The 20,287-nt window shown below is 43.6% G+C and overlaps 3 protein-coding genes across 7 annotated transcripts in view; 1 reads left to right on the top strand and 2 right to left on the bottom strand.

Annotated features, from left to right (window-relative positions):
• The first annotated feature begins 247 nt into the window (after positions 1–247).
• eva1c (eva-1 homolog C (C. elegans)) lies at positions 248–7,364 on the top strand. Of its 2 annotated transcripts, none has more exons than XM_071902834.2 (8): positions 248–699; positions 1,615–1,844; positions 2,536–2,659; positions 2,942–3,094; positions 3,815–3,958; positions 5,103–5,180; positions 5,266–5,370; positions 5,474–7,364. In XM_071902834.2, the coding sequence occupies exons 1-8, from the start codon at positions 585–587 to the stop codon at positions 5,869–5,871; spliced, it is 1,347 nt and encodes a 448-aa protein (XP_071758935.2). In that variant the 5' UTR covers positions 248–584; the 3' UTR covers positions 5,872–7,364. The 2 variants fall into 2 exon arrangements, with proteins under 2 accessions (XP_071758935.2, XP_078142957.1); XM_078286831.1 differs by having other exon boundaries at positions 5,263–5,370.
• On the bottom strand, positions 7,228–10,251 carry cfap298 (cilia and flagella associated protein 298). 2 transcript variants are annotated; one of them, XM_071902830.2, is made up of 7 exons: positions 10,094–10,251; positions 9,629–9,796; positions 9,009–9,076; positions 8,690–8,848; positions 8,199–8,330; positions 7,957–8,052; positions 7,228–7,835 (listed from the first exon to the last, which is right to left on the bottom strand). In XM_071902830.2, exons 1-7 carry the CDS (start codon positions 10,230–10,232, stop codon positions 7,725–7,727), a joined length of 873 nt encoding a protein of 290 aa, XP_071758931.2. In that variant the 5' UTR covers positions 10,233–10,251; the 3' UTR covers positions 7,228–7,724. The 2 variants fall into 2 exon arrangements, with proteins under 2 accessions (XP_071758931.2, XP_078142958.1); XM_078286832.1 differs by having other exon boundaries at positions 7,228–8,052.
• A 2,227-nt stretch (positions 10,252–12,478) lies between these two features.
• Positions 12,479–20,287, bottom strand: part of synj1 (synaptojanin 1) — a 28,494-nt gene continuing 20,685 nt past the window's right edge. Inside the window, exons 27-30 of one of the 3 annotated variants that reach the window (XM_078286564.1) lie at positions 17,343–17,395; positions 17,028–17,217; positions 16,533–16,915; positions 12,479–15,350 (exon numbers count right to left, since the gene is read on the bottom strand). In XM_078286564.1, the coding sequence (XP_078142690.1) occupies positions 14,337–15,350; positions 16,533–16,915; positions 17,028–17,217; positions 17,343–17,395 (1,640 nt within the window). In that variant the 3' untranslated portion in view covers positions 12,479–14,336. The remainder of the gene's footprint in view (positions 15,351–16,532; positions 16,916–17,027; positions 17,218–17,342; positions 17,396–20,287) is intronic. The other 2 variants (XM_078286565.1, XM_071902820.2) reach the window with 2 other exon arrangements.

Raw genomic sequence — 20,287 nt, 5'->3', positions numbered from 1 at the left:
TTGGGGATAATCCAAAAAGTAAACATGTGTCCCGTGGGAAAAAGACTTGGCCGGTGCCTCATTCCATTCAGTGTCGACCCTCTTCCCTTTAAAATAGTTTGATCTGCCACGCCCACACCATAATTCCCACTCAGCTGTTACTGTAAGTCGCTTTCAGTTTCCACATGTATCCATTCACAAATCAGCGGTCTGAAACAGTTGAAAAGTTGGATCGGGAGTCTCAGCACGCGGCGGATTGTATCTCCTCGTCTGTCAGTTCTGAACAACTTGTTGCGCAGCTTCTATTTCTAGCCTCCTCTGCTGCCGCATACTGGAGCTGTAACTGCTGTTATTACTGAACAGGAGAGATAGGCGCTTTTTCTACTGTGCGTTCGTGTATTGATGTGTTTTGTTTTGGGAGGCAGATGATAAATCGGTGACTTTTTCCTCAGTAAACTTCTTTTAAACGCTTATTACACGATGCGGCGTTATATCGTGGCGTGGCCCCGCGGCATTTCACTCAGTATTTTATCTCAGCTTTATGAAGGCTTGTAGACCACACAGTGGATTTTGGAGCCCCCCTAATATGATCTCAGAGAGAGGGGATGCGAGCCATGAGCTGGACGCGTCCTTCCCACGGACTGGAGTGGAGCCACAGCCTCTTCTACCTGACCTTACTGCTGTGGACCAGGCGCATGAATGGACTGGCTGACTTCTCCAGTAAGATGATTATGATGATGATGTATGATGATGATGATGATGATGATGATGATGATATGGGTAAAGATGAGTGTAAAAGATCATGGGCTCTTAAACGTTTCCAAGTAAACAGATCTACATTAGAGCCCCATTAGATAAGATTAGATTTGTCCCATACCCCATCTGAGAAGATTTTTGTTATTAGTTATGATTTAGTATAGAAAGGCACACCTGTCTTTACTCTGGGTGGGGTTCAGGGTTGGGCCCATTCATGAACTGAACTGAGAAAGCATGGTAAATTCCAATTCAGTTCCTGGAATTGGAATTGGAATGTCACCCAGCTCTAAGGAAACAGAATTGGAATTGAATTGGAATGACAGGAAACAGAATTGAATTCCATGAAATTCCATGAAATTCCACTTCTAAGAGATTTTGTCTTGACTTGCTAAACATTATAAATCAAACATTATGAATCAAATAAAAGACAGTTAAACAAATCAAACACATTCAATCATCATGTATGTATTATGATTACATGTTGTGCATCAAATACCACCTGATAGGTTTCTTTAACAGTTTATGATATTCAGTATTGATAATATATAACACTATGTGTAATCTCAGTGGTAAGAAAAAAACAAAACAAAAAAAACATGGATTTTTTTCTGAATTTCATTGAATTAATTTCAACTTCCTGAAATTCCAATTCAATTCCAATTCTGTGTCCTGTAGGTTTTTTCAAATTCCTCAATTGAATTGGAATTGATTAGTTCATTCATGAATTGACCTCAACCCTGGTGGAGTGATAAACACAGTGGGGAAATCTCTGATGTGATGTGAATAATCATCCTTATACATTTTGATATTGTGCTCATTGTCAATTAAGTGAAACTGTGCGTTTTCATGTGGAAATAACCAATGTTTTTCCTGTGCCAGACTACCTGTCCAGAATCATCACCAGGCACTCTGCTGAAGCTTGTGATGGACAGCCTCTGCGTCTCCACTGCCCACGCCACTCCACCATCTCCATCCAGTCGGCCTTCTATGGGAGCGGCGAGGCTCGGCTGTGCGGCGCGGACCCAGACCCAGACCCAGACCCAGACCCAGACCCAGACCCACCGCTCCGAGCGCACAACCACAGCTGTTCAGCCTTTACTGCTCTACAGGTGTGTTTTATGTCTGGGGATATACAGCACTTTCACTCTCACTAGTTCAGTTACATGCAGTTTTGCACCTCAGCTGTCTTTTGGTTTTGTAGTTGAGTACCACCTCAAGCCTTTATTTGGATATTTGTTTTTGGGACCCAATAAGCAGGATGTAGTGACAGGTAAACCCACCTAAACCCCTAGCTTTTTATTTGCAGAATAGAGTTTACCCGACTTTTTTAGGCTGATATTAGTCTTTATGGCAGAAATTCATAATATACATCATAGTAAGTAGAATCAGACTGAAGTTATATGAGGATAGTATCTTTTAAGGGGGAAAAAAGCAAGAATTATTATTGTTTTTTTTTTTTATATATATATGATTGTTTTTGTTTATAATGGAATTGGTTGTTGTTGCCTTAAGATGATCACCAACTGATGGTTATATTTACCACTACATCACTGCCAGTAATCCTACATTAATCACAATGGAGAAGCAAAGAGCACTTCCCCATGTTTTATGTTGCTCAGAAGAATATATAAGCATTATTAATTTGCAGAGATTTTACAACCCTGATTAGGTGACATTTGTGGATTAGTACATCAGCCATTGGGCTTCAGTATGAACGCTCACTTTGGATTATGGCACAAATGATTGCAACATCAGATCCTGTGCGTTGAATGCCGACTCCTCTTGCCGCTTGCTGTGCAGAAGCTGCTGTCGGAGTGTCAGAGCCATAGAGATTGCCAGCTGCCTGTCAACCACCTGCTCTTTGGGAAGGACCCCTGTCCTGGGACGGCCAAGTACCTCCATGTGGATTACAAGTGTAAACCCAGTGAGTTCAGTCCATCCAACCCCACCTGTCCCAGACTTTTACTTTTAACACATAGATGAACATGGGATGTGCGTGTATGGTTTATAATTCCTTGCTGAACATTCATCATCCCTCCCCACTCTGCTTGTTTCCACATCACTTTCGCTCACATGTTTTTGGTGGATAAGCACAACTACACACAAGAATCTTCCCCCTTCCCCCAATTCCCAAACCCTCAATTTCCCCACTGTCATCATCACTGCCTCTTCTTTGTCCTTTGCTGCTCTTTTTCTCCTCACTCAGCTGAACACAAAAGACATGTGGTGTGTGAGGGAGAGACCATGGTGCTGCGCTGTAAGCCCCCCAGGGTGCTGAACATCTATGCAGCTGTCTATGGGAGAAGTCTGGCCCAGACGGACACCTGCCCCTCACACCTGACAAGACCACCCCCGTTTGGTGAGTCGACGACCGTTTCAGGGTTCTCGCATGCTGAGAACTGACATTTCCTATTAGAAGTGGAACAATAAAGCCAGGAACACAATGTTGGCGAAACTACTCTGAAAAAAAAGGGGTGACAAGTAGCAATGTCATCTTTGCATCAGGAGGTGTTTTTGGGAAATGTGGTCTTAATTTTGAGAAACACTAGCAATAGTAACACTGCTACTGTGAGATAGAGGCTAGACCTTGATATCTGTGGTCTCATTATTGTTTACAGTAATTATACTAAGGTATCACAATCAATTTGACCATGATATATTGCTGTTTAAAAATGCTAAACATAGCATCTTTAATCATTCATTGCAACGTGTGGAATAATTCACAACAGTTAAACCTAACTCATCACATTACGCCAGGGGCTTTTACAGGCTTTAGAAGCTAAATGAATTAGGTTGAATCAAGATGAAACATGGAAAACCGACATAGATGCACTGAGGTTACTTTCTGACAAAAATGTAATTGCTCTGCTCTGGAAAAAAAATCAGTAGTTGATTGCCGAAAACATAGAACGACTTCAATGGAATTAAACTACCACCAAACTCCTGCAAAATGTAGTTAAATTAATAGTTCAAATATTAAAGCTGAACACACACACACACACACACACACACACACTCAGAGAAAATGTAGCTTATTCATTGACTCACTCTCCATGTTTCTCTCTGCCCCTCCATCCAGAGTGTTTGAACCATGAGGCTGTACACACAGTGTCCAAGTCCTGCTACAGCAAACAGAGGTGTGCTGTTGCCGTCAGCAACCAGACCTTCAGGGACCCCTGCTTCCCAGGAACCAGGAAGTACCTTACTGTGCTCTACGCTTGTGGTAGGAGTCTCTCTGCTTCCTCATGCACAAGACTGAATTAAAAACCTGCTGATTGAATAGAGATAAGTTACAAAAGAGGAAAGATCTAACATGATACTCTGGACAGGACACGTCACATATGTTTTTGTTTTTTCCTTACTCATTATGTGTCAGCAACCCCTTCAGTGCACATAGTTTCCTATTGTGGATTCCTATCTGCTGATCTCAGCCATCACTTGTTCTTATCATATCACACCCAACAACACAGAGAAAACAGTACAAGGGGAAAAATAGACTGTGAGCTCAGCTTTGAGAGTTGAGGCTGACATCCTGGTAAACTTCCTGCGATTGGCACAAATGCCAGTGAGGTCATCGGGCAACATTGTTCATGTATCATAGTGCGGAGATTTGACTTCAGAATTCTCCTGACAGATGCTGTTGGCTCCATTTATGCACAGAACAATACGAGTTAACCTTGTAGGACAGTTACCAAAGCGACAGAAACTATTCACGGTCTGAGACAGAGGTGGAGACTCGAGTCACATGATTTGGACTCAAGTCAGACTTGATTTTAATCAATTTTAATTGCTTGAGACTTGACTTGATGCATGAAAAGAATATTTGGGACAGGACTTGACTTGACTTGGGTTCTGGTGACATGGGAGTTGACTTTGACTTGTACTTTGATGACTTGAAAAAGTTTCTAAAGTCTTGACAAAAGATCTTGTGTATGCATAAATTACTTATTACTATGAGAGGTTTGTTTCACCAGACGACTGAATTTAAACTCTGTTTTCTGAATTTGTATGGAATTATTGAATTTATTGAAGTTGAAACTGATAGAAATCAAACTCATGATGCACTTACCAAGTTTTTATCCTATTAAAACAATATTGCATTGAAAAGTCCTAGATATTTTGTTTTCTTTAAGATGTTAAATTGATACTGGGACTCTTGATTTGTTCTGACTTGACTTGACTTAGTGTTCTACATTTAGACTTGAGACTTGACATTAATGACATGGACTTGACTTGGTAATCTACATTTGGACTTGGGACTTGACTTGAGACTTGTTCCTCAAGACCTGAGACTGACTGACTTGTGAGTCAAGCAAAGTTGATTTGGTCACCCCTCTGGTCTGAGTGTAATTCCTTCTTTCCACTAGTTCCACAGACTCTACTTAAGGAGGCAGATCCAGACATATTCAGCTCCCCCTCATCTCCTAAACTGGACATAGGAACAGGTAACATCATCATGCCATCTAATGCAATTACAACTTTCCCTTGGCCTATTAACCCACATCATAATCCTTATTTTCCTGCCAGCAGTTCCTCCTGCAAATGTGGAGGAGCCTTCTTCCAAAGGCTCAAGACTGCCAGACAACTCAGGAGCTATGATGAGCAACTCTCTCCTCACCTACGCCTACATCAAAGGTTATTATACACATGCACGTGCTTAATGATCACACACACACACACACACACACACGTCTAGTCTGTGCTTTATCACTCCTCCTCCCCCCTCTTTCCTATACAGAGCACCCAGAGATGGCGGCGCTGCTGTTCACCTCCAGTGTGTGTGTTGGCCTGCTGCTCACACTGCTGGCTGTGTCTGTGCGAGTGACCTGCAGGGGGCGCCCACTCAAAGACTCACACAGACTCACAGCCAAGTCCACCAGCAAGACCCTCAACTGCCAAAAGGAGGACGAGGAGGACGATGAGGACGATGATGATGATGATGATGATGATGACGAAGAGGGAACAGACAGCTCTTTAATCTCAGCCGCAGACAGGAAGTCGATATACGGCTGGGAGGAAGTGACGTATGTGAGCGAGGCGGCGGAGCGGGCAGAGAGGATTGAGCGTAGGGAGATGGTGATACAGGAGATCTGGATGAACGCCTATCTGAACGGAACCTCCTGTGGACTAAACTGAGCTGACACCCATGGGTGGTGTTCAGCGCCTCCAGGATTTTGCAGGAGTCTCTCCAGCAGGTTTTCCTCCTGTGATTACTGACACAGCAAGAAACTTGATTTTGGATTGGAAAGCAGTATGCTGTGTTTTGTTGTTTTTACAGGACTGTTCAGTTTTCTAAAATTGCAGTGTTTTGTCCACATCGCAGTACGAGCCATTGCTAAAGGATTAATGGGGTTTTATGCTGTAAAAGGGAGGTCACTGGTCAATCTGTGACTCACATTCACCACCAAATTAACTGTATTTTTCTTAAAGTTTCAGGTTGAGACATTGTTTACTACTATGAAACGGATGAAGCCACTGGTTTTGACAGTGGTCATAAAGCTCCCATGCTCATTACAGGACAACTTTATTTTTTATTCATCATCATTGTGGGTTCAATCCCCATAGTGGCAGAATCTAAGTCAAACTGTTGAGCCACTATAAGCCAAAGTCAGGGAATGTGATCTGTCACAAAACTGGCTTAACTTCATCATGGCAGTCCACTTTGAACACTGACATGTTGCTTTTGCCTCCTGACTTAAATCCCTCTGGGGAGGTTGAACCCCTGAATCAAAATGCAACGTAACTTTTTCATCATGAATAAGTCAGTAGTTTGCTAAATTACAGGATCAGCTCATCTTTTCTTAACTCTGGTGAAAGCTGCAACATGTTTCAAAGTCCATCTCAACATAATTTTCAGTCAACAATAATTTGATTTATGCTAAATTAGGAAGCTAGTGATATATCAGTGCATCCTTACAGCATTAGTTGAAATGTGCAGCTGTTCATGCGACCCAAGCCATGTATTCCACTTTCACCTGCCCTAACTGATCACTCTCTGGTCAAAGAGCCATCTGAATAGGACGTAAAAAAAAAAAAAGTGGAATTATCCTTTAATTCTCTGCTCTATGTCCAGGATGTTTTTTCATGCAGTGTTCCCTGTAAGGAACCGTTGAAACCGGCCACACCTCTCTGAATCACAGCAGCAGCTCGGTCAGATGTTCCAGCTCATACAGATCTCCGGTGACTGAAACACACTCACCCTGAACTCTAGTCGAGGAGTGAGAGGAGTGAGAGTGACGCTCCGCTATGTGGCAACATCCTGCTTCTGTCTCAGAGCGGCAGCGGCTTTCAGAGGAGCGAGTGCCACTGACGGGGGACAAAGAGAGGAAAGGTGTAGCATCCTTCTGCCTGCACTCCAGGAGGTCTACGACTGGGTTCCTGTTGAACTCTGATTCTCAAACTTTATTAATGTCAACACTTCCATGTATGATATACACACTGCATACGAGATTCATGGGAACACTTTGGGTTTTTTTACACTCTGTATGAGAATTTATTGACGTTTGATAAGTCATATTTTTACATTTCATTTTATGTCTGCACAGCTTTAATAAAAGTTTGTCTTTACAATATGACAAAATGGGTAATGGAAAACAGGGAACAGATTCAAGTTTAAATAAACTGGGATTATAATGACATCAGCCTCAGTTTGACATCATTACAAATGAAACAATGTGTCTAAATGTCCTTGTCACATTTCAGTTCAGTTAAAAAACAAACAAAACCCCCCACAAAAACATGCTGGGCGTTTGGCCAGAAACTCTGAAAAACACCTACCCACAAGGCCACCATCTTTATGCACCTGGCCTATTCATATGAGCACAGTTGGTGTATAGATTATTCTCAGTAAGACTGCAAAGTAACAGCAGCAGTGAACAGTTTTCCAGATTCAGAGTTATTGAGAAGAACCTTCCTAAACACTGTGAAACAGCAGTCCATTGGGATAAGGCATAGTCAGCTGCATATGAACACTCCAGGGTTTTTGGTCTCTATCTCGGTCCCCATTTGATGTTGGTGAGGCCCTGAAACTGTCTTTTGAGGGCCTGTCTGTCTGACCACTCTGAGTCCAGGTGGCTGTCATCAACTGCCTCCTCCAGTTTCTGAAAACACAACCAGGAAAAGTTTTGAAACATGGTTTAAATGTATGTACATATTTAAAGCAAAAAGGGTCTGCAAATTCTTTTGTGTATGTGATGATTTTATTGTTGAGTCTTCTCCCACCTTGAGCTCCTCCTGCCTTCTGTAGTGATGCATCATCATTTGTTTCTGCTGCTCCTCAGTGACCAGAGGCTCTCTCGCTGGCGCCCCCTGGCCTCTCTGAAGGGAACAGCAACACATGGGCTACAGTTACTTAAAACCACTAAAACAAATAAAACAATTACACTGCCAATTATAAACCAAAAGGCCCTAACACAAGAAATCACTAAAAATAATAACTTCATTTTGGCAGACAGGTTCCTTACCTTTTGGATTTTGACTACAAGCTTGGTCTTCTCGTTCTTGCCGATGTAGTCCTGCAGTTTTTTCCCCCTCTGCATCTCCTTGGCAGCCCACCATAGCTGGCACTCATCCTCTGTGATCACCTGCAGAGAAGCCTGAGGGAAGGAGACAGATGGGGCGGATAGACAAATAGAGCCAGAAGAAGGAGAGAGAGATAGAGAGAGAGAGAGAGAGAGAGAGAGAGAGAGAACGGTAAAAGAAAAAGCTTATCAAGGAGACAGTGAAGACAGACTTTCATTTGAAGCGTTTCACTCCAGATAAGAGATCTACCATTTGAAAAAAAGTGACACCTACTATCATACCATTGACAATGCAACATTTACATTAATTGTGGTACTAAAGATAGAAGGTAACTGAAGTCCTTGGTTGACTGAATGCTAATCTCACTCCACCATCAGAGGTGTGGCTATGCAAGATCAACTGATAACTGATAGGAAACCACTGAAACGTTCACCTGTGTTCCTGAAAGGTCCTCCTGGTTCTCAAACTCCATCCTGATTGGGTCGTGAGGAGGCAGCCCCATGGGGTAGACGATCATGGCCGCCCCCCTCAGCTGGTCCAGGGCCTCCTTCACCATCTCCATGGTGACACAAACATTGGCCTGAACTTGTTTCTGAGGGACAAAGAGACAGCAAAGAGAAAGAGGCCGACTGAATCAGAAAGTGCCGACCCTTTTCATGTTGTCGTATTACATAACTTTGTGCATTACATAGTCTTTTAACCGCTGGTGTGAAAATAAGAGCTGATATTTTAGCGTTTACCGTCATACTCACTTTTGAGATCAGAGCCTTTGCTTCTTCCACTGTTCTCATCAACACCGCTTTCATCTTGTCATTCGGAGCTGATAGAGGGTAGATAGATGGATGTGTTTATTGTTGTCAGATGAGTGAAATCTTTTTTCCCTGCTTGCATACAAATAACTCTTACAACTCTCAACACATATTTAAATAAAAAGAAAAGCACACCAAAATGGCTATCAACATCTTCACCCTTCACTCAACATGTCAGAGTAGGGATGCACAATCAATTGGGGAAAGGGAAAAAATGATCAAACTTCCTGTATTGAACAGTGGAATTTCCAAATCACAAGACGTTAGGATTTTATATAAGAGGTAAGTGAAGTATAAATCTTTGTCCACATGTATCACAGTTCACGTTTTTTTGCCATTATTGTGCATCCGTAATTCAGAGCGACAACAACATACAAGAAAATGAATGCTAAAATGCACAGTGCAGCATCCTGAATCCCCAAGCTGAAACCAGGCTAATGCAAACGTGGTGAAGTGGACAGTCCAGGGAGGATATCAAGTGTCAGGGTTTGCAAAGAATCATTTTAGGTTCAGGAAGAAATTCTCTCCTTTAGCAAGCCTACAGTCAAGAGTTTGAGTCTCACCGTGTCCGTTCCTCCTCCCTATCTCGTCCTTCCTAAACACTGCTCCTCCACTGGGCACGCACTTCTCTTCCCATTCATCCTTCAGTTTCAGATCCTCGATCTGGTCATCTGTCAGCCCCTGAATGTTGGGCGGCAGTGTGATGCCATGGTCTGCCAGCTCTGGAATCTCTGAAGGTATAGAAATGGACAAAACAAAGTTGTGAATATGTTCAGGCTCATGAAATTGACATTGTATTGTACTTGACAGCAAGATACTACATACTAAGATACTATGATACTAACTAATATTACTATCTAATACTAATACTAAGATTACTATCTAATACTATCTAATACTAAGATAACATAAAGTCACAGAGTAGGTATAGTGGTATGGTATAGTGGAGCAGGAGTGTTATTGCGTACTGGAGCTTCCAGTCCTCACTCAGTGTGTGTAGAATATTTCATTATCATTTTTTTTTTTACCTGAACATATCCTGTCGACTTTGAGTCTCCCATTGTAAATGTGTGTAATTTGCTGGATCAGGCTGTCCAGAGGAACATCCACAGTGGTGCTGAACAGAAACTGGCTTTCATCCCCACGCTTCAGGTGCAGTTGCACCATTTTGCAAACGAATTCACCAAACGTTTAGCTTCCTAAAAGAGACGCGTAGAGGTAAAAAATAAACATGGAGTTGTTTTTAAATAAACCCACAACAAGACAGCGTATGTTTGTATGAGCAAGCGCCTACGGTCCTTCAACAAACGACGTAACCATGGCAACATTCCTGTGTGGACGCTTCCAGAAAACCTAAGCTAACTTTAGCTGAGATGTTTGTTTACATTGCCTCACACAGTCAATGTAAATAAGTCAATAAGTTATCACTTTGCAATGGGTGGGAATAGCTTTACATACCTGTGTAGTGAAACAACAATCACAATACAGTAACTCCACTATTCAGAGACAAAAAGTGGTATCACGCTGCTTTCAGTCAATGAGACTACTAGCAAAGTGAAACAGCAGAAGAATTCATCCCGCAAGTCTAGTCTTCTTCTCGCGAGGTTTGCGGCAGTTTAGACGCATCTAAGGCGCATTGTTGCCCTCTAGAGGTAATAGGAATACCTGTTCCTACACAGTAAGGGGACACAATAATAGGGCGACCTGCTCTCTCTATGCCATATGCAGAGCAGAGCAGGTGAATCCAGGTGAAAGCTGTGATTCCTTATCGATTTCACTGAAATCCACTAAATCCACTTTATTCATGAAGGTGAGATGCAGATGAAGGTGAGGGGAAGGGTTAAACTGAGGTTTTAGTCCTTTTGGCAATCTAGACCACAGTTACTGCCACACATCATGTCTAGACTGTATGCCTCTGTTAGTGACAGTTTTAGTTATACGTTTCTGTTCTTATAGAGTATAAATAGCCTTGTAAACTGCTGATAATTTGGCTTATGTTACCATTATGATTCTATAGCCATTTCAAGTATCCGTGTTATCCATCCATCCATTTTCTAAACTCACTTAATGACTTCTGAATTTAGCATTTGGGCTGTACAATATGGTGGCAAAACAAGTTTGTTACAGCAAAAATCTGGGTAGATGTCTATAACAAGTTACAGGCAGCTCTGTATATGATTCTTGGAACAAACTACATCAAACAAGACAAACAACTGCAGTCAAACCAACATTCAGGTCAACTGACATTTATTATTGCATACATACAACACAAATTGTTTCATACATAAATGTGCAATCAGCTGTGCACTTAAAATATGGAACCTTGGATATTACATGAATTGCAGCTTTATGTTTTCTCTTTAATACATACAGAATATGGTCAACAACACAGACTTTTATTCACTATGGATTATAATCATAAAAAGGGACACCAATCTCACAAAAGGAGCAGTTTGTTTCCTATAAAATCTCATCTTGAACATGACATGACACATAAAGCGCTGGCTAGTCACCTATTACTAATGCTTCTGATACAAGATCTACTGCACACATCTGGATAACATAATAAATGCATTTTAGAGATTACATCGACTCCAATTTAGGGCTGTAAGCAGTAGGCAATCTTACACACTTGCTTACAATACTACTGCTTTCAGTGCAGTGTGAAGCCTGAATCCTTGCAATGCGAACACGTTTATTTTTCTTTCTGTTTTTTTACATGGTGTTTGAACAAAGCGCAGTACATTAGAGAAGCATTAGTTAGCTGGTACTTTCTTAAGACCCTGATGGGTTTTTTTTCCTCCCCATCAAAACGCTTTCAAGACTAGACATTTCAGGTTGTTTGATAAAGTTTGAAGGTCGGGGGAAACAACATCCGGTTATATTAAAACAGTGGGCCTATGGTGGGGATTATCTTCTCACTGATCCTTTTGCAAAACAATTGCTCATATATATGCCAGTGCCCTCGACATCTACCTGTAAAACTCGACACCAGTGAAAGAGCAAAGTAGGTAGTACAGCAAAAAATACTGACACGTCACTTCTGACATCACCACACACACCTCATCAACGGTTACAAAGTCTGCAAGGTCCCGGTAACAATTTCTCCCAACTTGAGGAAGTGACCAGTGGATCTACGAACACTGAGAACGGATCGACACCCAACACCCAGCTCCACAATCCAAAACTAGTGTGTGGAGGAGAAAATAAATCACACCACTCTGTCTTGAATGTGGGCCACACTGCGCCTGGGAGGGAGGCGTTACAAATAGTCGTTTGGAAGTAGTTATCTAGTGATGCGTTTTGGATGCAAGCCTACGCTGTTAAACTGAGTTGAATCGTCATTTTCAGTCATGGTGGTGAAGAAATAATCGTCCCTTGGTAGTGCTACGGGGGAATTCTCAGTCAGGTGCTTTGGAAAAAAAAATCCTTTCAGTTTATTGTACTGCAAACATTTTCATATATACGATAAAGCCACACCACAGCTTCTGGTGGTCCGGAGAGCAGAAATACATTGTTGCAGCCACAAGTGAGTGAATACAGTGACCGTTCAGTTCAGAACCTGTGAGTAAATACGCCGTGCCGCAGGGGGGGGAAAAAGCTCCGGTAAACTCGATGCTTTATCCCGCTGCCAACCCTGTACACACACTCACATCCAAGCACAAACACTATCACACACGACGACAGACGATATGCACCTCAAACACAGCACATTACTTCTCACCACAGTATCAATAATAGATTATCAAGAGTAAATTTTCTTGGAAATAAAAAGTATCATTTTTGCAATAAACAAAAGTTTCAGTCAAAAAGAAAAAAAAAAAGAAGAGTACCCCCTTGTTGTGCACTGCATGTGCATCATTTACTGTCTGATATGCCCACAGACCCTGATCATGTTATCTTCGTGCTCGCAGTAACAGAAGCACACACACACACACACACACACACACCACATTCTTTGAATTTACAGTAGTATGGTTCGAAGCTTTGGATAAATCAAGAAGGATTACGGCACTCGACAGAGGTGGAAGCAGGTTAAAGCCCTCTTGTCTTGTTCAATCCACAGGCTCTCCCTTTCTCTGCCGCTCTGCCATCAGAGCCTCTGGCTTCAACATGAGTACGACCATGAGAACACACACAGCGTTTCAGTGCATATCCGTTACATTGTGCATACCACTGATACGGTCAACACGAATACATGTACGCACATTTAGCGAGTAGATTCCGTATTGAAAACATACATATATACATAATCACTATGTATAGGTTTTGATATAGAGCTACAAAACATATTCAGCTAAGCATAACGGCCCGTAGACAAAGGAGGATCACTGAACAGAATAGAGAGAGAACAAAAATGTCCTGACTGATCATCAAGTACATGAGATGATATTACAGAGCATCAGTCCTGCAGCAGTGAACAGTTTGACTGACTATGACACTGACTCATGCGGCTGTTGTTCACACTGGTGTCGGCAAGGAGGCAATGACAAAAACCCAGTGCAACATAAAGTACATTCATGAGAAAAGTAAGTGTTGCACTGCACCGATATGACTCAAGCGTTTCGATTTGCAACTCTGATACACAAAGAAATGAACAGATAAACTGTTAACAGACACCAAACTCTGCAAGTCCAAGTAATCTCTGATCAATGGTTATGGATAACAGACAGCAGCCATTTTGGGGCAAATGTGGCCACCTGCAACGCATAACCTACTACATCATATCAACTGACTACACCCGAAAAGTAGAACCATCTGTAGGTGTCTACTTTGAAAATCCCTCTATATGTCTGATGTACAGATGCTTGGCTACTGCCAACACCGGGTCTGTCAAAATGTGTGTCAGTGAATGTATTAGGTAATGCTGATCTCATGTGAAACCCTGCAGGCGACTGCAGTGTGCTGCACGGCCACAGACGTTTGATATTGCACAGGAGATTACACACACAGATTTGTGCGCATAGATATACTTTATATAACTATATAGACACAGGCACATGTTTGCTGCCATAAATAAAAATAAACATCAGAACCATTCATATTAAAATAATTGTTAATATCAGGGAACAAGCAAACAGGCTCATACATTTCCCATTTTACTGCTCAATTGCTTGGTGGAGATATATATCCTTTCATGTGATTCAGAAGGGGAGTGGTCTATACTTCTTAAATACTGTCTCTTTTGTACATACCATACACACACACATATACACATTTATCATAGATCTATACATATCTGGATATGCCCTATACATGTTAACTGTCATCCTATCTCTCTGTCAACTCCTTAGGGAAGGGGAAGCCGTCACTGGGTCTGTCTGGGAGCTTTGGGTTGTTGGGTGCAGTTCTGGTGGGGATTGGAGGAGGGAGAGACGGGAACACTGAAGAGGCGGAAGATGCCCAGTTAGGGTCTGAGTCAAACCCAGATTGGGAAGGCTGAGTCTGAGGCTGGGAGAGTAGGGAGGAGGAGGGGAAGATGGGGGCCGGTGGCGTCTTGGTCGAGAGGGGGAAGGCTGATTCGTCGTCAAAAGTGACCCACTGCTGGGCGGGTTTCCCTCCTGGGGGAGGCAGCTGGCGACGGGGCACGGGGGCAGTAGAGATGGAGCAGGGCGGGGCCAGAGGTAAGGCAGGGGCGCGGGTGAGGGGGAGATGAGGAGCAGGTGTAGGGGTAAGAGTGGACGATGGTCCTAACAGGGACATGGTCCTTTGGAGCTGGAAGATGGGCGGAGCTGGGGCCGGTGTAGGAGCAGGGGTGGGGATGAGGGGCTGAGTGAGAGCGGACATGGTCCTCTGAAGGTCGGGCGTGGGGGCCGGATGCTGGACGGTGAAGTCCGGGGTGAGCGAGCGGCGCTGCGGCTGCTGGATCAGCGGGCCGGTGAAGGGGTTGGTGCTGCTGGGTCGGGCCGGAACCGGGTCGGTCGGGAAGGGACAGGGGGAGGCACGCAGCGTCTCCTGGGAGCGACTACGAGACGGGACGGGAGGAGGGGGAAGCAGGGAGGAGGTGAGCGGCGAGGGGGTGGAGAGCGAGGAAGAGGAGGAGGAAGATTCAAGACCCTGCAGGGCTGACAGAGCGGAGGACTGGAGGGAGAAGGACGAGGGGAGGGTGTTGGAGGAAAAAAGAGGAGCAGGGACGGAGGGGGGGGCATGCAGAGATGAGCCTCTGGTCAGGGACTGGGTGTTCTGCCACGAAGATGAGGAAGAGGAGAGGAAGTCAGATGTGAGCGTGTCGAAGGGGTCAGGCTTCCATTGTGCTTCTCTTTGGATTCCATTCATCCCATTGGTCTAAGGAGGAACAAAACAAAGAAATTGCAATTCAGTGGTGATAACAAATGAGTGTGATGTGTGAACCGAGAAAAACTATGAGTTAATGTAACTGGAGTGTTATCTAGCCAGTTAGCCGTAAATGTACTGGTTACTATATACCATACAGTAGTTAATCAATGTGACAGATTCACAGACAAATTAATTTAACCAACTAATGGACCATGAAGCATTTTTATTATGTGCAAGTTCTTTAGCCCAGAACAAAGGTTAATCCTGAATCTAGAAAATTGCCAAAAATATGTTTTGTCTTTCAATAGGATTTACTACACTAACACTGACCACTTTTGACAATGGATATATACATCACAATCCACATATAGTCATTGACTAACTGTAATACACTGAACTAACACAAATGAAACAAAATGTAACTAAAATCATGAAGTCATTGCATATGTGCTCACTTTAAACAGCTGAACCACAGTGAGCAGATATGAAAGGACTAGTGGGGGAAAATGGCCAACATTAAACGTCACATTTCCTACAGGTTTTTCAGGTCACTTATGGTTTGATATGTTGACCAACAAAAAGAAGTGAAAACAAATAATACACAATTTTGTGAGCCTAACAGAAAACAACACACGGTTACCAGCCTTGCAATGGACTAAGAGACATCCAGGTTGAAAATAACTTAAGAGGAGATGTAAAAAATTGGGAAATCAACTAGAAAATGAAAGAGGAAGAGGTTACTGGGTGTAATGTATGAGTATGTCATACATCGGAGCAGAGGACTGTGGTGCTATGGAGAAAGAGACAGAGAGGTGGTTTAATATCAAGTACCTGTCACCCTGAGGGCTTCTCCGGCTTGTGAGAGAGAGACAAATGCATCAGAGAGACAAAAGCGCACAGCAGAAAGAATAACACAGACAACTAGGACACAGGAGCAGAAAGAGAGAGTTTTTTCCTATTTGTCGCATTCTCTATCTCTTAACCCCCCCAAAAGTATGCCCAAAACATTCTATCATTCTGGTTTGTCTAACAACTAAAATTTAAGTAAGAAAATCATAAAACATGACTTAGCTAAGCGCAGGTAGAAAATCTCAATGTGTTCTGAATTGATGATTACACATCAATGTTCTTTGTTCAATTGCTGAAATCAAAATAACTGAAGTCAAAAGTGAAAGGAGCGTTGGCACCAACCTGCGCGGCCGGGGCTGTCTCAGATTTGGCGGCGTCAGGGGGCAGAGCGTGAGAGGAGCGGGAACGTGGCGGGGGCTTAGGGGAGGCCAGACCCTGTGGGGGCCCAGCGGGGGCAGCGGCAGGGGCAGCAGCGGGGGGCCCTGCTTTAGGGACTGCGGCCAGCTGTGGCTGCAGGGGGGCTGGAAGTGTGGGCTGCATTGGCGGGGGGAGCTGGGACTGGACCGAAGGGGCAGGTTGGGGCTGCATGGGCGGCTGCATGGGTGACGGAACCTGGGGTCTCACTGAAGGGGGTGCTGTAGGAGGGGGACCAGAGGGAGGGGGTCCTGAGGGAGGGGGACCTGAGGGAGGGGGACCTGAGGGAGGAGGTCCTGCAAGAGGGGGGCCTGGGAGGGAACAGAGCAGAGATAATACTTAAGTCCGATGTGTCATTTCATTAACGTTCTAATGTCAATCAGTGATTTAATATCCTTTGTGTGTTGAGCACATATTGCTCACCCAGAGGCAGGTCAGCAGGTTTGGCCTGAGCGCTGGGCACAGGCCGGGGCGCTCCAGGGTGGGTGTCTGGGATGGGTCGAGGGGCCCCAGGATGCACCTCTGGAATGGGCCTGGGTGCTCCAGGGTGGGAGGGAGGCAGTGGGCGAGACTGGGGGGGCATACTGATCACCCCAGCACGAGGAGGGATATTCTGGAGGAAGAAGGGGGAAGGGAGAGTAGGGAGAGATGAGCAAGTTAGGTAAAATCAGCAAAGGAGCAGTGCTCCTCAAATGTCAGCTACTCAGATGTGGATATGAGCAGTAATCATAAACTCACTGGTCTGGGAACGCCTCCCGGTCCAGGACCTCCTGCTGCTGCCTGGCCTTTACCTGGAACAGAGATTTATGATTGACCAACGGCACAACTAGTTACATTCGGCAATGAGAAATCTCTGACACCTCCAGTATTTCTCAACATGCGGCGTGTGCCCCCTAGGGGGAGATGTAAGGAAGAACAGGAGGGTGGAGAGGGAGATGGGGAGTTAGAGAGAAAGAAAAGTAGAAAAGGAGGGGTTTGGCAGAATAATGTTTACAACTACAATGCTTAACCACACTGCAAACCTATACTACACTTGCCCCACCTCTACTCCCTGTCTGCCTATGTGAATACACAAACCCATCACAGACAGATCCCCCTATGGCTGACTCCATTATTAATGATGACTCAGCAATTCCAGGGCTGCAGGAGGTCTGGGAGAGAGGCAGGCCTTGTTCTGTAAGACAACGGCTTACCACACAGCTTGCATGCACTCACCTATTCTTTCGCTATTCTCTAGCCTAGCCCCTCTCAGAGCATGGGAACATGTTCCCACGCGACTTAGATTACTGCTTCTGTGTATTACTTCACTGTGCGGTCACCAAATGTAAGTCAACCCTGTTAACCACACACACACACACACACACACACCTTCTGTGATAGAGGGATTCAACTAACCACACACACACACTCCACAACTGGGCCAGGTGAAGACAGGCCAAGTCACCGATAGGTTACGCAACCAAACCCTATCCACCACTCTGGGACAGGCTACATTTTGTGTCAGGTGGTAAACTAACCCAGGACTACAGATGAAAGAGAGGGATAACCTCACCCTCTCCTGCCCTACGTCACTCCCATACACAAACACACAGAAACAGATTGCCCAGACTAAGATACATACTTCACATCTTCATACATACTGACATCATTAAGTAAAAATCTTTTGTCTTCATCATTACAGTAATGACCAATGAGGCTACTTCAAACTTTCTGGTACTCACCTGCAGCAGCGTCTGGCCGAGCAAGAGCAGGGCTTTTTGGTCCTTCGCAGCACAAAGGAAACCAGACCACATTACCGTTATGCATAGAGAGGAATATCTGTCACAGGATGCAGGTGCTCCCAATGACAACACTTTATAAGAAGCACTAGGATTAGCGTACGGTGATAATGGTGCAGCAGAGCAGCCATGCCCAAGATGTTGTGAGCCTGAATATCTACCTTCCCGAGGAGATAGGTGTTTGGTTTTCAAGACAGAGCTATAGTCAGTGATGCCTACAGCACACAGTACTTTTTGTATTTTATATTTTTTTTATCTGTACACTCATGAAATTCACGTATCAGACAAAAGTTGAATATGAGGCAAAAATTAGACTGCCACCTGTTGATCTGACATTTTATATCCTTATTCTGTATTACAGCAAGAGGCTGCATTTAAGGGCTTACCAGTGAAGGTCAGTAAATTAGTCCAAACACTAACACTACCATGACATTGGGGGACTAGCTGCAACAGTTCTAAAATATAAGCAAATAAATAGTTAAAATCAATAGCTGACAGTCTGCTGACAATCTATATCTTTCTATTGAAGTGATCATTATACATCACTGTCTCATTGCAAATTTCACATTTTAATCCTGCAAATTCACCAGGTGGATGCAGTGCTACTATTACATGGGTTGTGAATAATCCTGATGGGAATACACTCTGTTATGGTGGCCCAATGTGTTCGGATAGTCAAAGGGGGATGACTGTAGCTGCTTTCTCTGAATTTCAATAAGCTCAATTATTTTTAAACAAGACTAGCTCTACAAATACAAACTCTCTCTCACACACACACAGAACTAACTGTAACTTCTGATATAAAGGTTAGTTCACAATGACACAGGATTTGTCAACCCTGAACTATCAGTACCAAAAAGGCATCAATAACATTGACGACTGGGTGCAAGACAACAGGGATCAGATTATCGACATTTACAGACACGATCACTTGGAGCTACCTAAAGTTCACACTATTCCAAGGAGGCAATAAAAACACCAGACTGTACATTACAACTGCAGCTAAGCCAGTTACCTTCACTGCCTCTCCTATCAAGGAGTGGGCTGGGACATTCTCCACAGTCTTAGAGTCAGAGAGGGGAAACATAACTCTCAAAGTCAAAGGCTAGGGGGGATCATATCAAAGCAATAGATTTAAAAAATAGTGTCAAATAAGCATACTGTCTTCCCAACAATGTTCAGGACCATGAATGACAACACAGTGTTTACAGAAATACCAGAGAGGAAGGACAGACAAAAAGACAAGCCAAGAAATACTTCTAGAAAGAGTAAAGCATGGACTGCAGTGCACCAGTAAACTGTGCTTGTACAGTACTTGCCAACAGGTGGAGATTCTCATACAGAGCCCAGATGTCAAACATCAAGCCCCAGTTCAGTTTTTCTCTATAAGCCTGTTTTTGTGTGTTCGTTGGTTTGTTTGCGCATAACACTTTTTTCAGTACACACTGCTGAGGGGAATTAAGGTGTGTGCTCTTTAGGCCGTGCAGAGCCCTAAGAGCCCTGTATAAGGGAAAAACAGTGTGCGCTCATACACCAGGCATTATGGTAGAAGTCACACAAACAGCCGGCTCTAGGTTGGTGCACAGTACATTCACATTCCAAGAAGTAGCTTGGTGATATTCAAACTGTAGTGTCCGAGTTAGCACATGAATTGAATATTTTGTTCAGTGATTTTATGAATGATTTTTAGTTACAACACTGTGCTATCACAGCAATTTGGTGTTAACAAATGGAGTTTTTTGTTTCATTAACACTTACACTTGTTTGCTATATGTCCATAAGTCAAAAAGGTTCAAAACTCGCCCCTCATGGCATGATTTGAAATTCCCCCATTTTCACGAAAGGGCTGAAAAGTCTCAAATTATGGCATGATATGTGCCTATTGTTTTTTTAATTATAGTGGTC

Source organism: Centroberyx gerrardi, chromosome 11, assembly GCF_048128805.1.
Source record: "Centroberyx gerrardi isolate f3 chromosome 11, fCenGer3.hap1.cur.20231027, whole genome shotgun sequence".
Classification (NCBI taxonomy): domain Eukaryota; kingdom Metazoa; phylum Chordata; class Actinopteri; order Beryciformes; family Berycidae; genus Centroberyx; species Centroberyx gerrardi.
The sequence above is the reverse complement of the archived record's forward strand: the minus strand, read 5'-3'. Positions and strand labels throughout refer to the sequence as shown.

Coding starts and splice junctions, on each gene's coding strand:
- eva1c (XM_078286831.1), top strand. CDS start 585: ATGCGAGCCATGAGCTGGACGCGTCCTTCCCACGGACTGGAGTGGAGC. Junction 1,845..2,535: donor CAGCCTTTACTGCTCTACAG/GTGTGTTTTATG, acceptor CTTGCTGTGCAG/AAGCTGCTGTCGGAGTGTCA. Junction 3,959..5,102: donor TACTGTGCTCTACGCTTGTG/GTAGGAGTCTCT, acceptor TCTTTCCACTAG/TTCCACAGACTCTACTTAAG.
- cfap298 (XM_078286832.1), bottom strand. CDS start 10,232: ATGGTGCAACTGCACCTGAAGCGTGGGGATGAAAGCCAGTTTCTGTTC. Junction 9,797..10,093: donor AGTCGACAGGATATGTTCAG/GTAAAAAAAAAA, acceptor CTATACCTTCAG/AGATTCCAGAGCTGGCAGAC. Junction 8,331..8,689: donor AGGACCTTTCAGGAACACAG/GTGAACGTTTCA, acceptor TCCTTCCCTCAG/GCTTCTCTGCAGGTGATCAC.